General features: G+C 47.6%; 1 protein-coding gene across 1 annotated transcript; it reads right to left on the reverse strand.

The window, feature by feature from the left end:
* Positions 1 to 1,904: 1,904 nt before the first annotated feature.
* On the reverse strand, positions 1,905 to 15,052 carry LOC138766381 (uncharacterized). The gene is made up of 9 exons (XM_069943957.1): positions 14,799 to 15,052; positions 14,474 to 14,647; positions 14,216 to 14,373; positions 4,418 to 4,616; positions 4,226 to 4,322; positions 3,968 to 4,139; positions 3,287 to 3,439; positions 2,104 to 2,216; positions 1,905 to 2,000 (listed from the first exon to the last, which is right to left on the reverse strand). The coding sequence occupies exons 1-9, from the start codon at positions 15,050 to 15,052 to the stop codon at positions 1,941 to 1,943; spliced, it is 1,380 nt and encodes a 459-aa protein (XP_069800058.1). The 3' UTR covers positions 1,905 to 1,940.
* Between the last annotated feature and the right edge of the window lie 2,796 nt (positions 15,053 to 17,848).

Below are 17,848 nucleotides of genomic sequence, written 5' to 3' on the forward strand. Positions count from 1 at the left end.
GTCCCTTTTAGTCACCACTGTGATCAGCAGTGCTTTGTTGCCTTGTTGTGTTGGTTTGGTGTGTGGCACACTGGTATATACTGGTGTCCATGTTAGTGGTATTTAATGTTGTAGGGTCTAAGTTTTTAATAATAGCCAATAAAAGTGAAGTTTAAGTGGTTTCTCCAAATATTATTGTTTCAATGCCTAGGGAACAAGCGGTCAATCATCAGTGGGTAGTGTGGCCTATAGAAGCTCACAAATAATTGTGGCTCTTCTTCTGCAACGCCAGGTGTGCAGCACAAATACGCCATATAAGTGACATAACGTCTGTCACTATGTTATCCTGTCCTCATTAAGGAAGCCCAACAGATTTCCTTTTATATCAGGGATGGGGAACCTTCGGCCCTCTAGCGGTTACAAAACTACAATCTTAGTCATACTTGGACAACCAAGCCAATACTCTCATTGTCCAGGAATAATGGGAATTGTAGTCTTGCAATACCCAAAGGACCACAAATTCCACATCTCCTCTTTACGAGAAAGTACGAGAGTACAAAAAAGTTTGCTATTTTTCTGAGATTATAATTTTTTTTTATTATAAAAGGGACTGGTGGGGTTTCTTTGCCAGGGCTGCTTTTTAATTTCAGGCCAATCCTGGTCAGTGGCGCAAAAGAGTACAAATCACGTGTGCTGCTAAGTGATGGTTTGGATCCCTGTGGATTGTGGTAACAGAGTCAGGAAATAACTCTAGAAATAATGACACCAGAGAAGTTTTTGTTTAGAATAAGAAGCAGCGCACTTTTATTCTTTGTTAGGTTTTTATGGGGAGCTCTTACAGGGATGTTAGCTGCATTGCATCAGGACTTGTACAATATAACAGTGACAAATCAAAAACAGTGCAATGAGAGCAAAGATGATGCGGCACTCATCCAATACTGCAAATTGGTGTTTGTATTAACGAGCATATGAAAAATAACAATAGGCTACGATCGCTTCGCGCTCTCACCGCGCTTCCTCTCGGCCCATCAAAAACAGTGACATTAGCCACTAAGTCCTTAAAGACTAGAGATGAGTGAACTGGTTTCGGGTTTCAGTAGATCCGAACCCGAACTTTCGGCATTTGATTAGCGGGGGCTGCTGAACTTAGATAAAGCTCTAAGGTTGTCTGGAAAACATGGATACAGCCAATGACTATATCCATGATTTCCACATAGCCTTAGGGCTTTATCCAAGTTCAGCAGCCACCGCTAATCAAATGCCGAAAGTTCAGGTTCGGATGGACTCGAGCATGCTCGAGGTTCGCTCATCTCTATTAAAGACGAGTTTACCAGTTTTATGTATTTTTGTGGCTCTGCTTTTCCATTGACTTCAATTACAAAAAAAAAAAAAAAGATCAAAATTTTTTTTTTTACCGTTCAAAGAGGTCGACTTTGTTTTTCTATGTGCTAAAAAAGAGATGCAGTTTGATTTTTTTCTTTATTTTTTTATAATAGAAGGCAATGATAAAACAAATGCATAAAACTGCTGGGGAAGAAAGGAAGGGGAAAAAAAAAAAACAACCATTGCAAAAACACAGTGTGAACCCAGCCTAACATAGTCATGGAATAAGTTTGGGATATCTTTTCTGACAGTTTCCGTTCAAGTTCACACATATCCATGGATGCTGCTAGGGTTATATTATGGGGGTGTAGAAATTCCCTTTAACTGTTTCTTCTCCTGCTTACCTGTGTGTTTAACCCAAATAGACCCATTTGAAATTTTTAACCTAAAATTCAGTGTTGCCGAAGCAACCAATCAGATACAGCCTAAAAGGCAGCAAGGTATAAAAATACATTTATTTAATCAAGGGGATAAAATAAAAATTTTCAGAACACTCTATACATTGGGTGCAGGAGACAATAAATTTACTTTTAAAAGTGCAAGGAACAGGTCACTTGTCAGACCAGCAGCCGCAGAGTTTACAATGCCGATGTGGACTGGTTGATTGAAGCCGCGCTGCGCAGGTTGTAACGTGGAGTCTATGGGAGAGAAAGAGAGACTAGTATAAGTACTCAGTTATCTGAAACACAGCTCCTGATCTCCTCCTCCATAGGAGGGCGCCACCAGAAATGTAACACTCACCATAGGTTGGGTGACCGGGATATTGTATACTGCCGGCTCTGAGGGTTTAGAGCTTCTTCGCCTGCTGCCACTACGTGATCGAGCTCTCCTTTTTGGCGTGCTGGTAATTTGTGCTATGTAAGAGAGAAGAGTGATAATGAAGACATAATGTCAGGTTATGAAGGGAAATTGTTACACTCTGCAGGTATTATCCATGGATCCCTTTCATTAGAATGGGATCTGTGCATGACACTTACAGGGTGTCAGATAGTTGCCTTGGCATGCAATTACCTCTCTCCTTGCCCCATATCTGATATTGGGTAGAAGAATATGCCTGAACAATCCCTTTAAAGGGGTGTTCTGCTCAAACATAACTTGTGATATGTTGCTGCTAGAGATGAGCGAACCAGGTTCGGGTTCAAGTCCATCCGAACGATCGGTATTTGATTAGCGGGGGCTGCAGAACTTGGATAAAGCTCTAAGGTTGTCTGGAAAACATGCATACAGCCAATGACTATATCCATGTTTTCCCACATAGCCTTAGAGCTTTATCCAAGTTTAGCAGCCACTGCTAATCAAATGCCGAACGTTCGGGTGGGCTCGAGCATGCTCGAGGTTCGCTCATCTCTAGTTGCTGCCCATAGTGAGACTAACAATTCTTTCCATACTTGTTATCATCAATTCAGTCTCTGTCTCCCAGTTCTGAGCTGCTGCTTTCTGCTGAAGACACAAAAATATGTATGTGAGCTTTTCTCTCTGTCTCCCCCCTCCCTTCTGAGACAGATGATGTAAACAAGTCCCTGACTGGCTCTATATGCAACATTGTAGCTTCTTTGTAATGCTGGTATGATTAATCACAGTGAGTTTATTGCAAACTGACTTCATAATAACCCTCTCAGTGTTGCATATAAAGCCAGTCTTGTTTACATCATCTGTCTCAGAAGGGAGGGGGAGAAGTGGGAGACAGAGAGAAAAGCTCGCACACAGATTTTTGTGTTTTCAGCAGAAAGCAGCAGCTCAGAACTGGGGAACGGAAGCTAAATAGATAAGTATGGAAGGAAGTCTTAGTCTCACCATGGGAAGCAACATAGCAAATGTTATGTTTGAGCAGAATATCCCTTTAAGTCCCCACAGGTTTGAGCCTGAACTCGAACAGGAGAGGTTATTCACCTTTCCTTCCCCTCCATGTAGAATTATATCTCACCTAGTTGTACGCTGTACATGGAGTCGCTGAGAATGGCGCTGTCTTGAATATCGTGAATAAATGAGGGGTCAGGAATTCCTGAATCTCCGAATATTAAGTCTTCTTTAAGCAGAAGCTTCTCTTGAGAACACTCTGGTTTGTTCAGCAGCTTTTCTATAAGAGATTTGGCATAATGTTACGGAGAGCATTAAAGCAAGGACCAAAAAAAAGCAATGTTTGTAGAAGCTATTAGCAGTTTTGAGCTGTATACACCCGAAGGAGATCAAAATTTGGCAGCATTAAGGAGCAGTTCAGCCAGCCAATCAGCATCATTGGACATGTCCAACAATTCTGATTGGCTCCTCCCAAATGTCCATTTTCAGGTAGATGCTGGGTACGGTACACAGTTCACCTATACAATGCTTCTGGACAGCTAAAGTTACAGATTCTTCATAAAATCTCCACTCCAAGACAATTTTTTAAAGGGTTAACCAATATTTAAAAAAAAGAAAAAAAAATTGACTCCCTTCTTGCTTACACAGTGCTACACTTGTCAATAGGTTCTATGTGGTGTTACCACTCCCTCTTGTCCTCTTCAATAATACAATACGAGACACAACCCATGAATGAGGTGGAGCCATGGTTTTCTACACCTAAACAACATGGACCAGATTACAAACCAAGTGATGAGAGGTATATTACCAGCTTCACGTATGATGTTTTGTAGCTCAGCCTTGGTCTCCTGAAGTCCTTGCAGCACTTCCAAGCTCTGCTTCTGAACGTCCCGATGTTTTACGGACACGTAAAGAAGAACCAGTAATCCAAGAGAAATAAAGCTCTTTCTGGCTATTCCAATCCAGAAGGTGACACTCTCCTGGGCAGAGACCATGGGGGCGACAGGTCAGATACATTCAGATACCAATAATGACATTTTTGGTTTAAGCCAAATAGTTTCCTTACGGTCTGGTCATAGCTGGGCTGGCCACCTGCTAAAATATACGAGCAGATCACCCTCTCCGCATAAAGGTTTGCAGCCACCAGACCAAACAGAAGCAACCTGCGGAAAGAGGTCAGGTCCAGATATACCACATTGTCCATACATACATGTAGTCAGTGTATCGGGGGGGGGGGGGGGGGGGGGGTCTGGATTACCTGGCACCGGCTGTGCGCTGAGTTGAGGTTACCAAGAAAACTGCCCCACATCCCATTAGGTTGTACAGGAAAGAGTAGAGGGTGTTGGATTCTCCCACCACAAACTGGTGCAGGTAGGTGATTCTGTTGAAGATCTCCGAGAAGAGCAGACGTTGCTCACTGGCAGATTGCTGCATCTCTTCGAATGCCTGTCGGACACCTAGAAAACAGAGCAGACTCCATAGTCCTGGAGAAACCATCAACTAGGACAACGGCAAACACTTTGTCACTTTTGTATTTTCGTTTTTCCTCCTCGCCTTCTAAGACCCATAACTCCTATTTTTCCACCTACAGGGCCATGTCAGGGCTGGGTTTTTTTCAGGAACAGGTGTACTTTGTAATGCCATTTTTCAAGCTGCCATAAAATTAATGACGGAAATCCCAAAATATCATTTATGGGGTGAATTTGGGTCAAAAAATGCTAATCCACAAATTTTGGGGGAGGCTCCATGTTTACGTAATGCACTTTACTGGCATTTTTTCATGTTTACTAGGTTTACTAAAGTTTTACTATTTTTATTAGTGATATCTGTGATTTTCCGATAGAGCGGAAGACTGAAGACTAGACTGCACAGAGGAAGGTAAGAGACCTTCAGCAGTCAGGCCATGCGATCGGGACTCCCGCAGACATGCTACGGGGGTCCTGATCGGTAAGTGACAGGAGATGCTTCTGTCACTTACACTTAAACACCACCGTTTAAGGGGTTAATGGCCGCGGCAGATAGCAGCTGGTCCTAACTTGCTATGGAGCGAGCTCAGCTCCTGAGCCCCCTCCATAGCCCAGGACCATGGCATGGCATACATTTACGTCCTCCTGTGCCAAGGCCCAGGCTGTGGGGGCATAAATGTACGCCCGTGGTCCTTAAGGTGTTAGAAGACACAACTTGTAAGGACTTACTCTCATCAAACAGATGGTACTAGCAGTTTAGTGGGGTGGGTTGGTGGATACAGAGTCGCCTGCAGGGGCGCCGCAATCATGAGGCGACCTGAGTCGTCTGCCTCAGGCGGCGCCACCAGCTATCTTCATGGGGGCGGCATTCAGTGGCAGATTATAATATGAGCGGTTCGGGCGGCCGCCCACATTATAATCCGCCACTGATCGTACCATGTACCGGAGCCCCCCCGCCCCCGGGCAGTATCTGTAATGAGATGCTGTGAGCGGGGGAGACTGTATTCATAAGCGCCGCGCTGTAATAAATCAGCCGCGCGGTGCTGTTACTACAGCGCGGCGCTTATGAATACAGTCTCCCCCGCTCACAGCATCTCATTACAGATGCTGTCCGGGCGCGGGGGGACTCCGGTAAATGCATTCCACGTCCGTGATCCGTCAGGATCACGGAACGTGGAATGCAGCCTTAGTCCCCCGGCTGATGTGCGGCTGCCGGAGGTGTCCCATCCTGTCCCCGGCAGCGCGCGCATCAGAGAGATCCCCGTGCGCCGGAAGTCACAGCCACAGGCGCACGGGGAGCTCTCTGATGCGCGCGCTGCCGGGGACAGGACGGGACACCCCGGGCAGCCGCACATCAGCCGGGACCAGACCAGAGAGGCTCGACGGGGGAACGGAGGGCAGGTGAGTTGTGTGCTGTTTTTTGTTTTTGTTTTATCTGCTGTGCAGGGGGGGGGAGAGGGAAGAGGGGGACCATCTATAAGGGGGGGGGGGAAGGGGACCATCTATAAGGGAGGGGGGAAAGAGGGGGACGATCTATAAGGGAGGGGGGAAAGAGGGGGACCATCTATAAGGGAGGGGGGAAAGAGGGGGACCATCTATAAGGTAGGGGGGGAAGAGGGGGACGATCTATAAGGGGGGACCATCTATAAGGGAGGGGGAGAGGGAAGAGGGGGACCATCTATAGGGGGGGGAAGGGGACCATTTATAAGGGAGGGGGGAAAGAGGGGGACCATCTATAAGGGGGGGCCATCTATAAGGGAGGGGGGAAAGAGGGGGACCATCTATAAGGGGGGGCCATCTATAAGGGAGGGGGGAAAGAGGGGGACCATCTATAAGGGGGGGGACCATCTATAAGGGAGGGGCGGGAGGGGGACTGTCTATAAGGGGGGGGGGGGGAAGAGGGGGACCATCTATAAGGGAGGGGGAAAGAGGGGGACCATCTATAAGGGGGCATCTATAAGGGAGGGGGGAGAGGGGGACCATGTATAAGGGGGGGAGGGGGACCATCTATAAGGGGGGGGGAAGAGGGGGACCATCTATAAGGGGGGGAGAGAGGGAAGAGGGGGACCATCTATAAGGGGGGGGGGGGAAGAGGGGGACCATCTATAAGGGGGGGGGGAAGAGGGAAGAGGGGGACCATCTATAAGGGGGGGGGGGGAAAGGGGGACCATCTATAAGGGAGGGGAAAGAGGGGGACCATCTATAAGGGAGGGGGGAGAGGGGGACCATCTATAAGGGAGGGGGGAGAGGGGGACCATCTATAAGGGAGGGGGGAGAGGGGGACCATCTATAAGGGAGGGGGGAGAGGGGGACCATCTATAAGGGGGGGGGAGAGGGGGACCATCTATAAGGGGGGGGGGGGAACCATCTATAAGGGGGGGGAAGAGGGGGACCATCTATAAGGGGGGGAAGAGGGGGACCATCTATAAGGGGGGAAGAGGGGGACCATCTCCTAAAAGATCAGCACCCTCCTCTCCTGACATCCTCTGTGCTGCTGGGACTTCTCCTATAGGATTAGCACCCTCCTCTCCTGACATCCTCTGTGCTGCTGGGACCTCTCCTATAGGATCAGCACCCTCCTCTCCTGACATCCTCTGTGCTGCTGGGACTTCTCCTATAGGATTAGCACCCTCCTCTCCTGACATCCTCTGTGCTGCTGGGACCTCTCCTATAGGATTAGCACCCTCATCTCCTGACATCCTCTGTGCTGCTGGGACCTCTCCTATAGGATTAGCCCCCTCCTCTCCTGACATCCTCTGTGCTGCTGGGACCTCTCCTATAGGATTAGCCCCCTCCTCTCCTGACATCCTCTGTGCTGCTGGGACCTCTCCTATAAAGTCAGCCCCCTCCTCTCCTGACATCCTCTGTGCAGAAAGGGACCAAACATTATGTTTATTGGGGACAGCAGTGGGGGGGGGGGGGGGGGGGGGGGCAGTAGTGGATTATAATGTGGGCGGATTGACGGGGGGGGGGGGCGTCATTCTATAGTTCGCCTCGGGCAGCAGAGAGGCTAGAATCACCCCTGGTCGCCTGAAATACAAGTATGCTCCAGGATCCATCTGTCCAAGTCTGTGTTACATTTCAGCCTATGGAGCAATGGATGGGATGCTAAATGCAAAAGATTTTGCTTGTAGTGTCTGTTGCCATCACAGACAGTGCTGGATCACTGGACATAGGGCCCTATTCCACCGGACGATTATCGTTTGCATAATCGTCAACGATTACCGATCTCAAACGACCGCTATTGCGAAAGACCTAAAAACGTCCACTCATTTCCATTGAACGATAAACGTTACTTATGATCGTATTTGCGATCGTTTTTTCTTCGCTATTGCGTTCGTATCTACTGTGAACGACCGAACAACGTCTTATTCAATGCGAAGGATTTGGGAACGTTGCGAATGAGCAACGATAAAAATAGGTCCAGGTCTTAAGGCCCTATTCCACGGAACGATTATCGTTCGTATTCGGCTGATATCGGCCGCTACGGACGATAATCGTCCGGTGGAATAGAGTGCAACGATCAGCCGACATCGTTCACGTCGGCTGATCGTTGCAGTCGCTTGTTTTTCAACATGTTGAAAAACAAGCGACTGATATAGCAGCGATCTGCTGCCGTCGCTCCGTTGAATAGGAGCATCGGCAGCAGACGCTGCTGTATCCTATGGGCTGCCCGGACGATCAGCGATCCCCCGGTCTGCCCCCTCCCGCACTCACCCATTCGCTGCAGCCGCGTTGAATAGCGGCGGCACTGAGCAGGGAACGAGCGCTCGCTCTCAGCGCTCGTTTGCTCCTCTAAACGACCTGTGGAATAGGGGCATTATAAAGTGATTAACGATTTCTCGTTCGGTCGTTAACTGCATTTCAACCAAACAATTATCGTTTACATTCGAACGATTTAACGATAATCTGAACGATAATCGTCCGGTGGAAAATGGCCCATAGACTGGAGTGCATAGACATAGCTGAATGGGGGGTCAAGGGGGGATTTAACCATGTTACCTCCCTCAGGCCTAACCATATAAAGGTCCTTTTATATAGGGTGAATATTGTCTGAATGGGCATCGCTGACTGTGCTCGCTCCCGATAGCCGGAGTTACTCACCGGTAATGTAGTTTCCCCGAGTACATGACAGCACCACCAGAGAGAGGGACTCCGCCCCCCAGGGACAGGAAACCTAGAGAATAAAAGGAAAGGCCCTCCTCTCCACCCTCAGTGAATATCCGAGACTGAAGAGAGCCTTATAATTTTTAATCATGCATATACACGGTGTACAAACATATAATCATAACATAAATTTATCCATCTTGCTTTTAGAATAGGAAACACCTCCTTACCTATGAACTGTCAACAGAACCCCCTAGGTGTTCACCCAGTGAGAAATAGAGTATTAAGGGGTGGGAATGTAATGGTGCTGTCATGTACTCGGGGAAACTACATTACCGGTGAGTAACTCCGGCTTTCCCCATCGACATGACAGCACCACCAGAGAGAATACCAGAGAGGAATTCAGGGTGGGACTACAGCTTGCAAGACCCTTCTACCAAAGGAAATATCAGAAGTAGAAGACAGATCCAAACGGTAGTGACGAAAAAAAGTGTGAGGAGAAGACCAAGTGGCAGCCTTACAGATCTGCTCTAGAGAGACATCTCCCTTCTCTGCCCAAGATGTTGACACTGCTCGCGTGGAGTGAGCCTTAAGAGAGAGAGGAGGCGAAAGACCAGTGGAAACATAACATAAACTTATGGCCTGTCTGATCCAGTTTGCTAGCGTACCTCTAGCCACCTTGTTCCCTTTATTGGGACCAGAAAATTGTACAAATAAATTTTTTGACTTCCTAAATGGTCTAGTGATGTCTAAATAGGCAAGGACTGCCCTCCTAACATCTAGACAATGATACTCTCTCTCTTCCTCGTTTGTGGGCTTATCAAAAAAGGAAGGCAGAACCACTACCTGGGACCTGTGAAAACTTGAAGCAACCTTCGGCAGGAAAGCTGGATCTGGGGTAAGTATAATTCTATCCTCTAGAACCTTTGTATAGGGTTCCGAGGCCGAGAAGTGAATCATCTCACTTACCCTCCTGGCCGACGTAATTGCTACCAACAGGACAGTTTTTAGAGTTAGCAATTTTAGAGACGTCTCTGCTAGCGGCTCAAAAGGGGCTTTTATTAGGGCTGAGAGAACTATATTAAGATCCCACGGGGCCACTCTATTAGTAATCTTAGGACAGAGTCTAGTTAAGGCCCTAAAGAATCTAACAATCCAAGGGTGTTTTGCTAACGGGTGATTGTATAATGCTCCTAGAGCCGAGACCTGTACCTTAAGAGTAGCTGCTTTTAGTCCTTTCTCAAGTCCTTTTTGCAGGAAGTCCAGAATCGCAGCCAGGTTCGGTTTGTCAAGGTCTATTGTCGTGGTGCCTATAAAAGTAAAATATGCCTGCCAAATCCTAAAATAAATTTTACACGTTATAGGCTTTCTACTTTTTTGTAATGTCGTGATGACTGCATCCGACAACCCTTTACCTTTCAAGAGCCAGGCCGTCAAGTGGAGCTTGTCCACTTGTGGATGCTGCACTGGCCCTTGAAGAAGAAGATCCGGACGGTCCGGGAGAACCCATGGGTCTGATATGGACATCTGAGTTAGGCAGGAAAACCACGCTCTTCTGGGCCAAAAGGGAGCCACTAGAATCACCCTGGCCCTGTCCTGCCTTATCTTCCTCAGTACCCTTGGAAGAAGAGGTAACGGCGGAAAGGCATACATTAGCCTCCACCTCCAAGTCTGTGACAATGCGTCTATTGCTAGAGGCTGGTCCCGGGGAGACAGCGAACAGAACTTTGTCACCTGCCGGTTGGCTCTTGTGGCGAATAGATCCACCTCCGGTATTCCCCATAAGTCCGTGATCATGTGAAAAACTTCCGGGTTTAGTTGCCATTCTCCCTGGTGCAGTGAATTCCGGCTGAGGTAATCTGCCCTGATGTTTTGTGTTCCTTTTAGGTGAACCGCTGATAAGGATAGTAGATTTTTTTCTGCAAAGGAGAATATTTTGTAACAGAGGTCCAGCAAAGCTGTACTTTTTGTGGTTCCTTGCTTGTTTACAAGTGCCACTGAGGTGGAATTGTCTGATAATATTTTCACGTTAGAGTTTTTAACATAATGCTTTGCCGATTTTAGGGCTTCTAATATTGCTGCTAACTCACGATAGTTTGAGGATCTATCACTGAAAGATCCATCCCAACTACCCTGGAAGTCCAACTCCCCTAAGTGTGCTCCCCACCCCCTAGGGCTAGCATCGGTTGTGACCAAAATTGGAGAATACATATTCCAACTTAAACCTATTGTGAGATTTTTCTCTACTAACCACCAGGAAAGACTATCCGCGACCTCATGGGGAATGACTGTTTTTTTGTCTAACCCTTTGGGAGACCCATCCCACACCTCCAAGAGGTGTCTTTGTAAGGGTCTACTGTGGATTAGGGCCCAAGGTACTGCTGGGATGGCTGCAGTGAATAGACCTAATAGAGACATACCCTTCCTTATCGTTACTCTGGGGTTTTGTAGTACTGCGGTTACTGTATCCCTTAGTTTGCGAGTTTTGTCTTCTGGTAGGTAGGACTTTTGAGAAGATGAGTCTAAGTCTATTCCTAGGAATCTTTTCTGCTGGGCTGGGGATAGAAAGGATTTTTCATTATTTACAATCCATCCTAGCTTATCTAGAATATCTAGGGTTCTCATTATTTGAGTATTAAATTTCTGCTCTGACTCAGCTACCAGCAAAAAATCATCCAGGTATGGAATGAACAAACCTGGACCTTCCCGAATGTGCGCTGCCATCTCTGCGATTATTTTGGTGAAAACTCTCGGGGCTATTGCAATTCCAAAGGGAAGGGCCTGGAATTGAAGGTGACACAGGTTATTATTAATCCGTATAGCAATCCTCAAGTATTTTTGATATTGTTTGTGTATGGGTACGTGCAGGTAGGCGTCTTTTAAATCAATGGAGGCCATAAAGCAATTTTTCTGTAATAAATTTATTGTGGACTTAATGGATTCCATTTTAAATCTCTGATACTTTAGGAATCTGTTAAGGGGTTTTAAATTAATAATGACCCTAAAGGATAAATCGGGTTTTTGAACTAAAAAGAGTGTAGAGTAAAACCCCTGTTCTATTTCACCGTGTGGCACCGGGACAAGCACGTCCTTATCAATAAGAGAAATCACTTCTTTCTCTAGAGTCCTAGCCCCTACTTCTCCCATTTGGCTCTTCGTTATTACGAATCGTGTGGGGGGTCGGGAGATAAAGTCAAAGTCCACACCTTCCTGAATGTATCTCAGGACCCAGGAGCTGCCACAGATCTTCTTCCACTCCTGGGCAAAAAATTTTAATCTACCCCCCACCCTGATCCCAGTATTACTGGGTAGATGGCTTCTTGTAGGTATCGGATTTTTGGTTGAAGAGGTAGCCCCTAGATTTACCGTATCCTCTACCTCTTCCTCCTCTGTCCGATCCTCTTCTACTGAATCCACCCCTACTTTGGGGACGAAAAAATCTATAGGCGTTTGGTTGAAAGGAGGAGGGAAACCCTTTCTTTTTATCTCCTGCCTTCTCCAATAATTTGTCCAGTTCTGACCCAAACAAAAATTCTCCTTCACACGGAAAACTGCAAATTTTTGCTTTTGCAACTGCATCGCCAGACCAGTTCTTAAGCCAAATAGCTCTTCTGGCTGAGTTTGATGATGCTGCTGACCTGGCTGAGAATCTGAGCGCATCGGCTGAGGCATCTGCCAAAAAAGAGGTAGACTTCTTAAGTTGAGCCAGGGAGGATAGAATAGTTTCTTCTGACTCCTTGGCCTTAATTGCATCCTCCAGTTGTGTTAACCAGACTAACATTGACCGGGCAACACAGGTACCGGCTACATTAGGTTTAAACGTAGCCGTAGATGACTCCCAGGCTTTTTTAAGGTAACCATCCGCTTTTTTGTCCATGGGGTCTTTTAATGTGCCTAGGTCTTCAAAAGGCAGCTGAGACCTTTTTGAAACCTTTGCAATAGCTGCGTCTATCTTGGGGGGCCCTTCCCAAGATGGAATCTCCTTTTCGTCAAACGGATACTTCCGTTTTACGGCACGAGGAATAAAGCCTTTACGGTCAGGTTTTGCCCATTCTCTATTAATCAGTGCTGATATGGTTCTATGCACCGGGAACACCCTTCTTTTCTTGGATTCTAAGCCACTGAACATGATATCCTGTACGGATCTCTGTTCCTTCTGCTCCTCAATCTCCATAGTGGAGCGTACCTCCTTAACTAGAGTGTCCACATCCTCCACTGAGAATAAAGGCTTCCCGGAAAGTTCATCATCTGAATACTCCGCCTCTATCTCATCAATAACCCCCTCTTCAAACTCATTGTCTGCAAGGGCTACTGCTTCCTGAGAGGTACTTGGAGTAGCGGGGTTAGGAGCAGAAACAGGTGCAACCGCAGGAGATACCTGCACAAGGGATTTTTGGATTTCCTCTTTAATTAAATCCCTAAAAATAGAAAAAAATAATTCCTGAGAGCTGCCCTTATTATATTATTTAACATAATAGAGAAACAGAGAGAAGGAGAAGAACATGAAAAAAGAAACCGTCTCACTTCATGGATGATAGAATAGAGGATATATTAGGTGTTTCTGCAGCTACCATCTTATCAATGCAGGATTCGCATGTTGGTCTGTCATAATCTGTAGGCAGTCTCCCCTTGCAAATTCTACACTCCTTCTTTGCAGGCCTAGATTTCCTAGCTTCCTCCTCCTATCAAAACACATTTCATTCAGTAATGTAAAAAAAAAATACAGACAGATACTGCTCACCACTCTGTGTCTCCGTCCGTTACCCTGGATTTCTCTGCTGGCCCAGCAGCATCCTTCTTCCTCTCGCTCATGCTGGCTGGCACACTACAAACACTCTGAGATGCTGGCCACCACTCACTCCCACGATGTGCGGCTTTTGAATTCCCCGCCTCGCTTCCTGGTGCCCGGCGTCTGACGTCACTTCCGCCGCGCGCTCCGAGAATCCCGTGACGCGTCACCGCGCGTCACTTCCGGGTATTCTCCCGCCGGCCGGATCAAGCTCCACAGCCCTGCGATGAGGCGCACGAGCGTCCGGCCGGCCTCCAGGACGGTGAGTGTGGGCTTATGGACCCAACTAGGGCCCGTTTGAGACTCCCCCTCGGCCGCACCGAGCCACCAGGGATTAGAGGGAGCTCCAGCATGCTACATCTCCAGGCTCCCTGCAGGGACAGGAAACCACTGAGGGTGGAGAGGAGGGCCTTTCCTTTTATTCTCTAGGTTTCCTGTCCCTGGGGGGCGGAGTCCCTCTCTCTGGTGGTGCTGTCATGTCGATGGGGAAAATCAAGGTAAAATGGTCATCAACCAACAACCCAGCAAATGCCCTTGTTATCTGCAGAGCATAGGCCTATCTGAAAGGGGTTAAGTGGGTCTGGGTCTGCCACCCCCCTCTCTACCCCCTGCCAGCTTTGCTACCGTCTGGAACAAAAGAATAGTCACTGATTTTGCTGACGGCGTCCGTATGTGACAAATACAAACCACAGACCCATTGTGGACTCCTGAAGGGTTTTCTTCAGCAGGTGCCCATTGCGCAGGATCTCCTCCTGTGACTGAAGGGTGGCGTTCTGAGCTTGCATCATTTCTTCCGCCATTACGTTGGTCGCTTCCAGTTGCTTGGCCACACTATCAGAATTCACGGTCAGCCTGCAGGGAATCAAGGAACATAAGAAATTAAAGGACTTAAAGTGGCAAAGGCCGTACTGACATTCCCCATAGTTACAAAAAACGACGTACGTTCACTTACTTAAGGATGATGTCCTGGGTCTTCTCCTGCCACAGCTCATTCTGCAGGTAGTAGCAGATACTATGGGCATGGGTAAAGAACTCCGTGTATGCATTAAATGCCACAGTGTCCATGTTGTATGTGCACTCCCGCACCGTGCTCTGCTCTGTACACACTGGGAAGTCTCGTCCTGATCTGTAGAGGACATGTCACATATATAAGGATTTTGTATGGTATCAAACTGATTACCCCCCCAGACATAGCAGTACTCTCTACCAAGTGTCTGGTATTTCAGGTCTCGATTCTAGTGAACACTGTAGGATGGCATAGTTTCTGTGTAACTAACCTCTCCAAGTGACAGTGGGTGAAGGCCAGGGCTATTCTGCTTTGCTCCTCCTCATTGAGCTGCTTGCATCCCACATCCACCCTCTGCAGAGCTCTCCTCCAGCAGTCTCCATAGCGAGGATGTTGAGCGAAGTTCTGAAGTAGCTGTAGCTGTGTTCTCCCCTTCTCTATCTCGCTGGGCCCAGTATCAGAGCTGACACTCCACACAACCAGAGTAGATAATAGCAGGAACGCTACTGGAATATGGCCGGCCATTGACTCTGAGGTATTAAGGGGAGAGATTGATATCAGGGGTACAAGCCTCCACCCCGCCTCCATATCATATAATCTTGTTGCTGTGACAAAGTATTACCACCAATGGAGATGTGTAACAGCCTCAGCGTTATGCCGGGCTAGAGTAGAAGGACCTTGTTCAGCGCTGAACGGTACTTAGTTCAAACAGGTATATTAAAGAGATGATTTATTGTCTCAGAAACAGCGCGTTTCGAGGTGTAGTACCTCTTTATCAAGTTAAAAGAGACATCAAAGTATTACCACCAGGCAGTCATTAAAGGGGTAGTCCCATCTTAGCTTGTTATCTCCCAGACATTGCAGGCACATATGTCTAGTGACCATTGGAAGCTGCTGTAGGGTGGGGGTGACCCCCTCAGGTTGCACATATACCAGTCACCCATCATCCACCCACAATATTTTCACCATAAGGGTACAAACACACACCGTATACGCAGCGTATTTACTGCTGCGATACGCAGTAAATACGCAGCAGATTAGATCTAAATAACTGAACACAGCATCAAATCTGCACCATCAAATCTGCTGCGTATACGGTGTGTGGGTTTGTACCCTAAGGCTATCTTCCCACACAGTATTGTGTAACCAAAACCAGAAGTGGCTTAAAAACACAGAAAGGCTAAGTTCACACACACTGTTGTAATTGAGTGGACGGCCATTATTTGCCATAAAATGGCGCCCATCCACTAAACCTCAACAGTGCATGAACATAGCCTTTCTGTGTTTTCAAGCCACTTCAGGTTTTTAAGATAGCCTTAGATAGAAATCACTCTAAACACTATTGCTAGAGAGGGACTGTAGGGTGAGGTGCACACAGGATCCACACATAATAGCATAAAATGAGCTGCAGTCTCAGATAACATTGTATTACCTTCTCTGTCTGATCCACATCTAGGAAAACAATCCCACCACAGCTGCTGCCATTACATCCAATAATACATAGCCCAACCCAGCATTGGGTTAACCCTCATTGGCCCATGCTGGAAACTGCATTGCCTTATGCACTGTGGACACATATAGCTTAAGGGTGCGTTCACACCTACAGGATCTGCAGCAGATTTGATGCTGTGTTCAGTTATTTAAATGAAATCTGCTGCAGAAAATCAGCTGCAGATCCTGTAGGTGTGAACGCACCATAAAAGTAGAGATGAGCGAACCTGGAGCATGCTCAAGTCCATCCGAACCCGAACTTTTGGCATTTGATTAGCGGGGGCTGCTGAACTTGGATAATACCCTAAGGCTATGTGGAAATCATGGATATAGTCATTGGCTGTATCCATGTTTTCCAGAAAACCTTAGAGCTTTATCCAAGTTCAGCAGCCACCGCTAATCAAATACCGAACGTTCGGGTGGACTCGAACCCGAACCCGATTCGCTCATCTCTACTTAAAAGGTATTCCAGCTGCCCTTTAAAGGGAACCATTCACCCCGTGGCCCCCGTTAGAAACAGACAAACAGTTACATAAAGGTCAATATACTTACCATATCGCTCCCGGTCCCGTCCCGGATCTCGTTGTTGACACGGAGAAATCACCGATTCTTCTTCTCCCGCCCATTATGGTAATGAGCTGAGATGAGTCCAACGTCCATAAGAAACGACGGACGAGTCCAACTTATTCATGAGGTCCTCTTCTCGTCGCCGCCCATCCACGCCTCCTGGAACTTGATTGACGTCTTCAGTCTTCAGTCTCCTCACGAATTCCCGCGCAGGCGCCGTTGCGAAGGTCTCGTCATCTCTTCTGCGCCTGCGCGGTAAACAGGATACGTGCTTGTGACGTTCCTGTGTACCGCGCATGCGCGAAGTCCAACACGTCACTTCAGCTCTGACAATCGGCGCACGCGCAGTAAACATTGAAGCTGTGGAGCGGCTTCAATTGTGAACTGCGCATGCGCCGAAAACGACCGTCACGGCGCCTGCGCGGGATCCGGCGAGAAGAAAGAAGACGAGGAGGAAGAAGACCCGGCGTCAATCAAGTGTCGGAGGCGGGGAGAAGGCTGGACTTCGGGCCGGCGGCGCTCATTACCATAATGGGCGCGAGAAGAAGAATCGGCGATTTCTCCATGTCAACAACGAGATCCGGGACGGGACCGGGAGCGATATGGTAAGTATATTGACCTTTATGTAACTGTTTGTCTGTTTCTAACGGGGGCCACGGGGTGAATGGTTCCCTTTAATGCCACCAATGTCTGTGTCTGGCCTGTACCAGACCGAGTGGGGATAACTGTCAGTCACTGCTGCAGCCATTGGTACCTTACTGTGCTGGGACAGGGCTTGACCCGCCCTGCAGTTCCTGACGCAGCCATTGGTAGTAGCAGAGAAGCCATGTTGCCCCTTACTGATGCTATTTAATGTATGTTGCCATTATAGTTCTAACTTCTGATAGTGTGTAGCCCCAGCCTTACATTCACCTTCCTCCATTACTGTGGGTGTGATTGTTGCAGTACCTAGTGTCATACTCTAGTAAATCCTATCCGTATAGCAGTATATCCCATAGTGGGGCACTGTCTGAGTGATGTGCTATTCCAGGGGTAGGGAATAGAGATGAGCGAACCGGGTTCGAGTCCATCCGAACCCGAACTTTCGGCATTTGATTAGCTGGGGCTGCTGAACTTGGATAAACCTCTAAGGTTGTCTGGAAAACATGGATACAGCCAATGACTATATCCATGATTTCCACATAGCCTTAGGGCTTTATCCAACTTCAGCAGCCGCCGCTAATCAAATGCCGAAAGTTCGGGCTCGGATCGACTCCAGCATGC

The sequence above is a fragment of the Dendropsophus ebraccatus genome, chromosome 10 (genome assembly GCF_027789765.1).
Source record: "Dendropsophus ebraccatus isolate aDenEbr1 chromosome 10, aDenEbr1.pat, whole genome shotgun sequence".
Classification (NCBI taxonomy): Eukaryota; Metazoa; Chordata; class Amphibia; order Anura; family Hylidae; genus Dendropsophus; species Dendropsophus ebraccatus.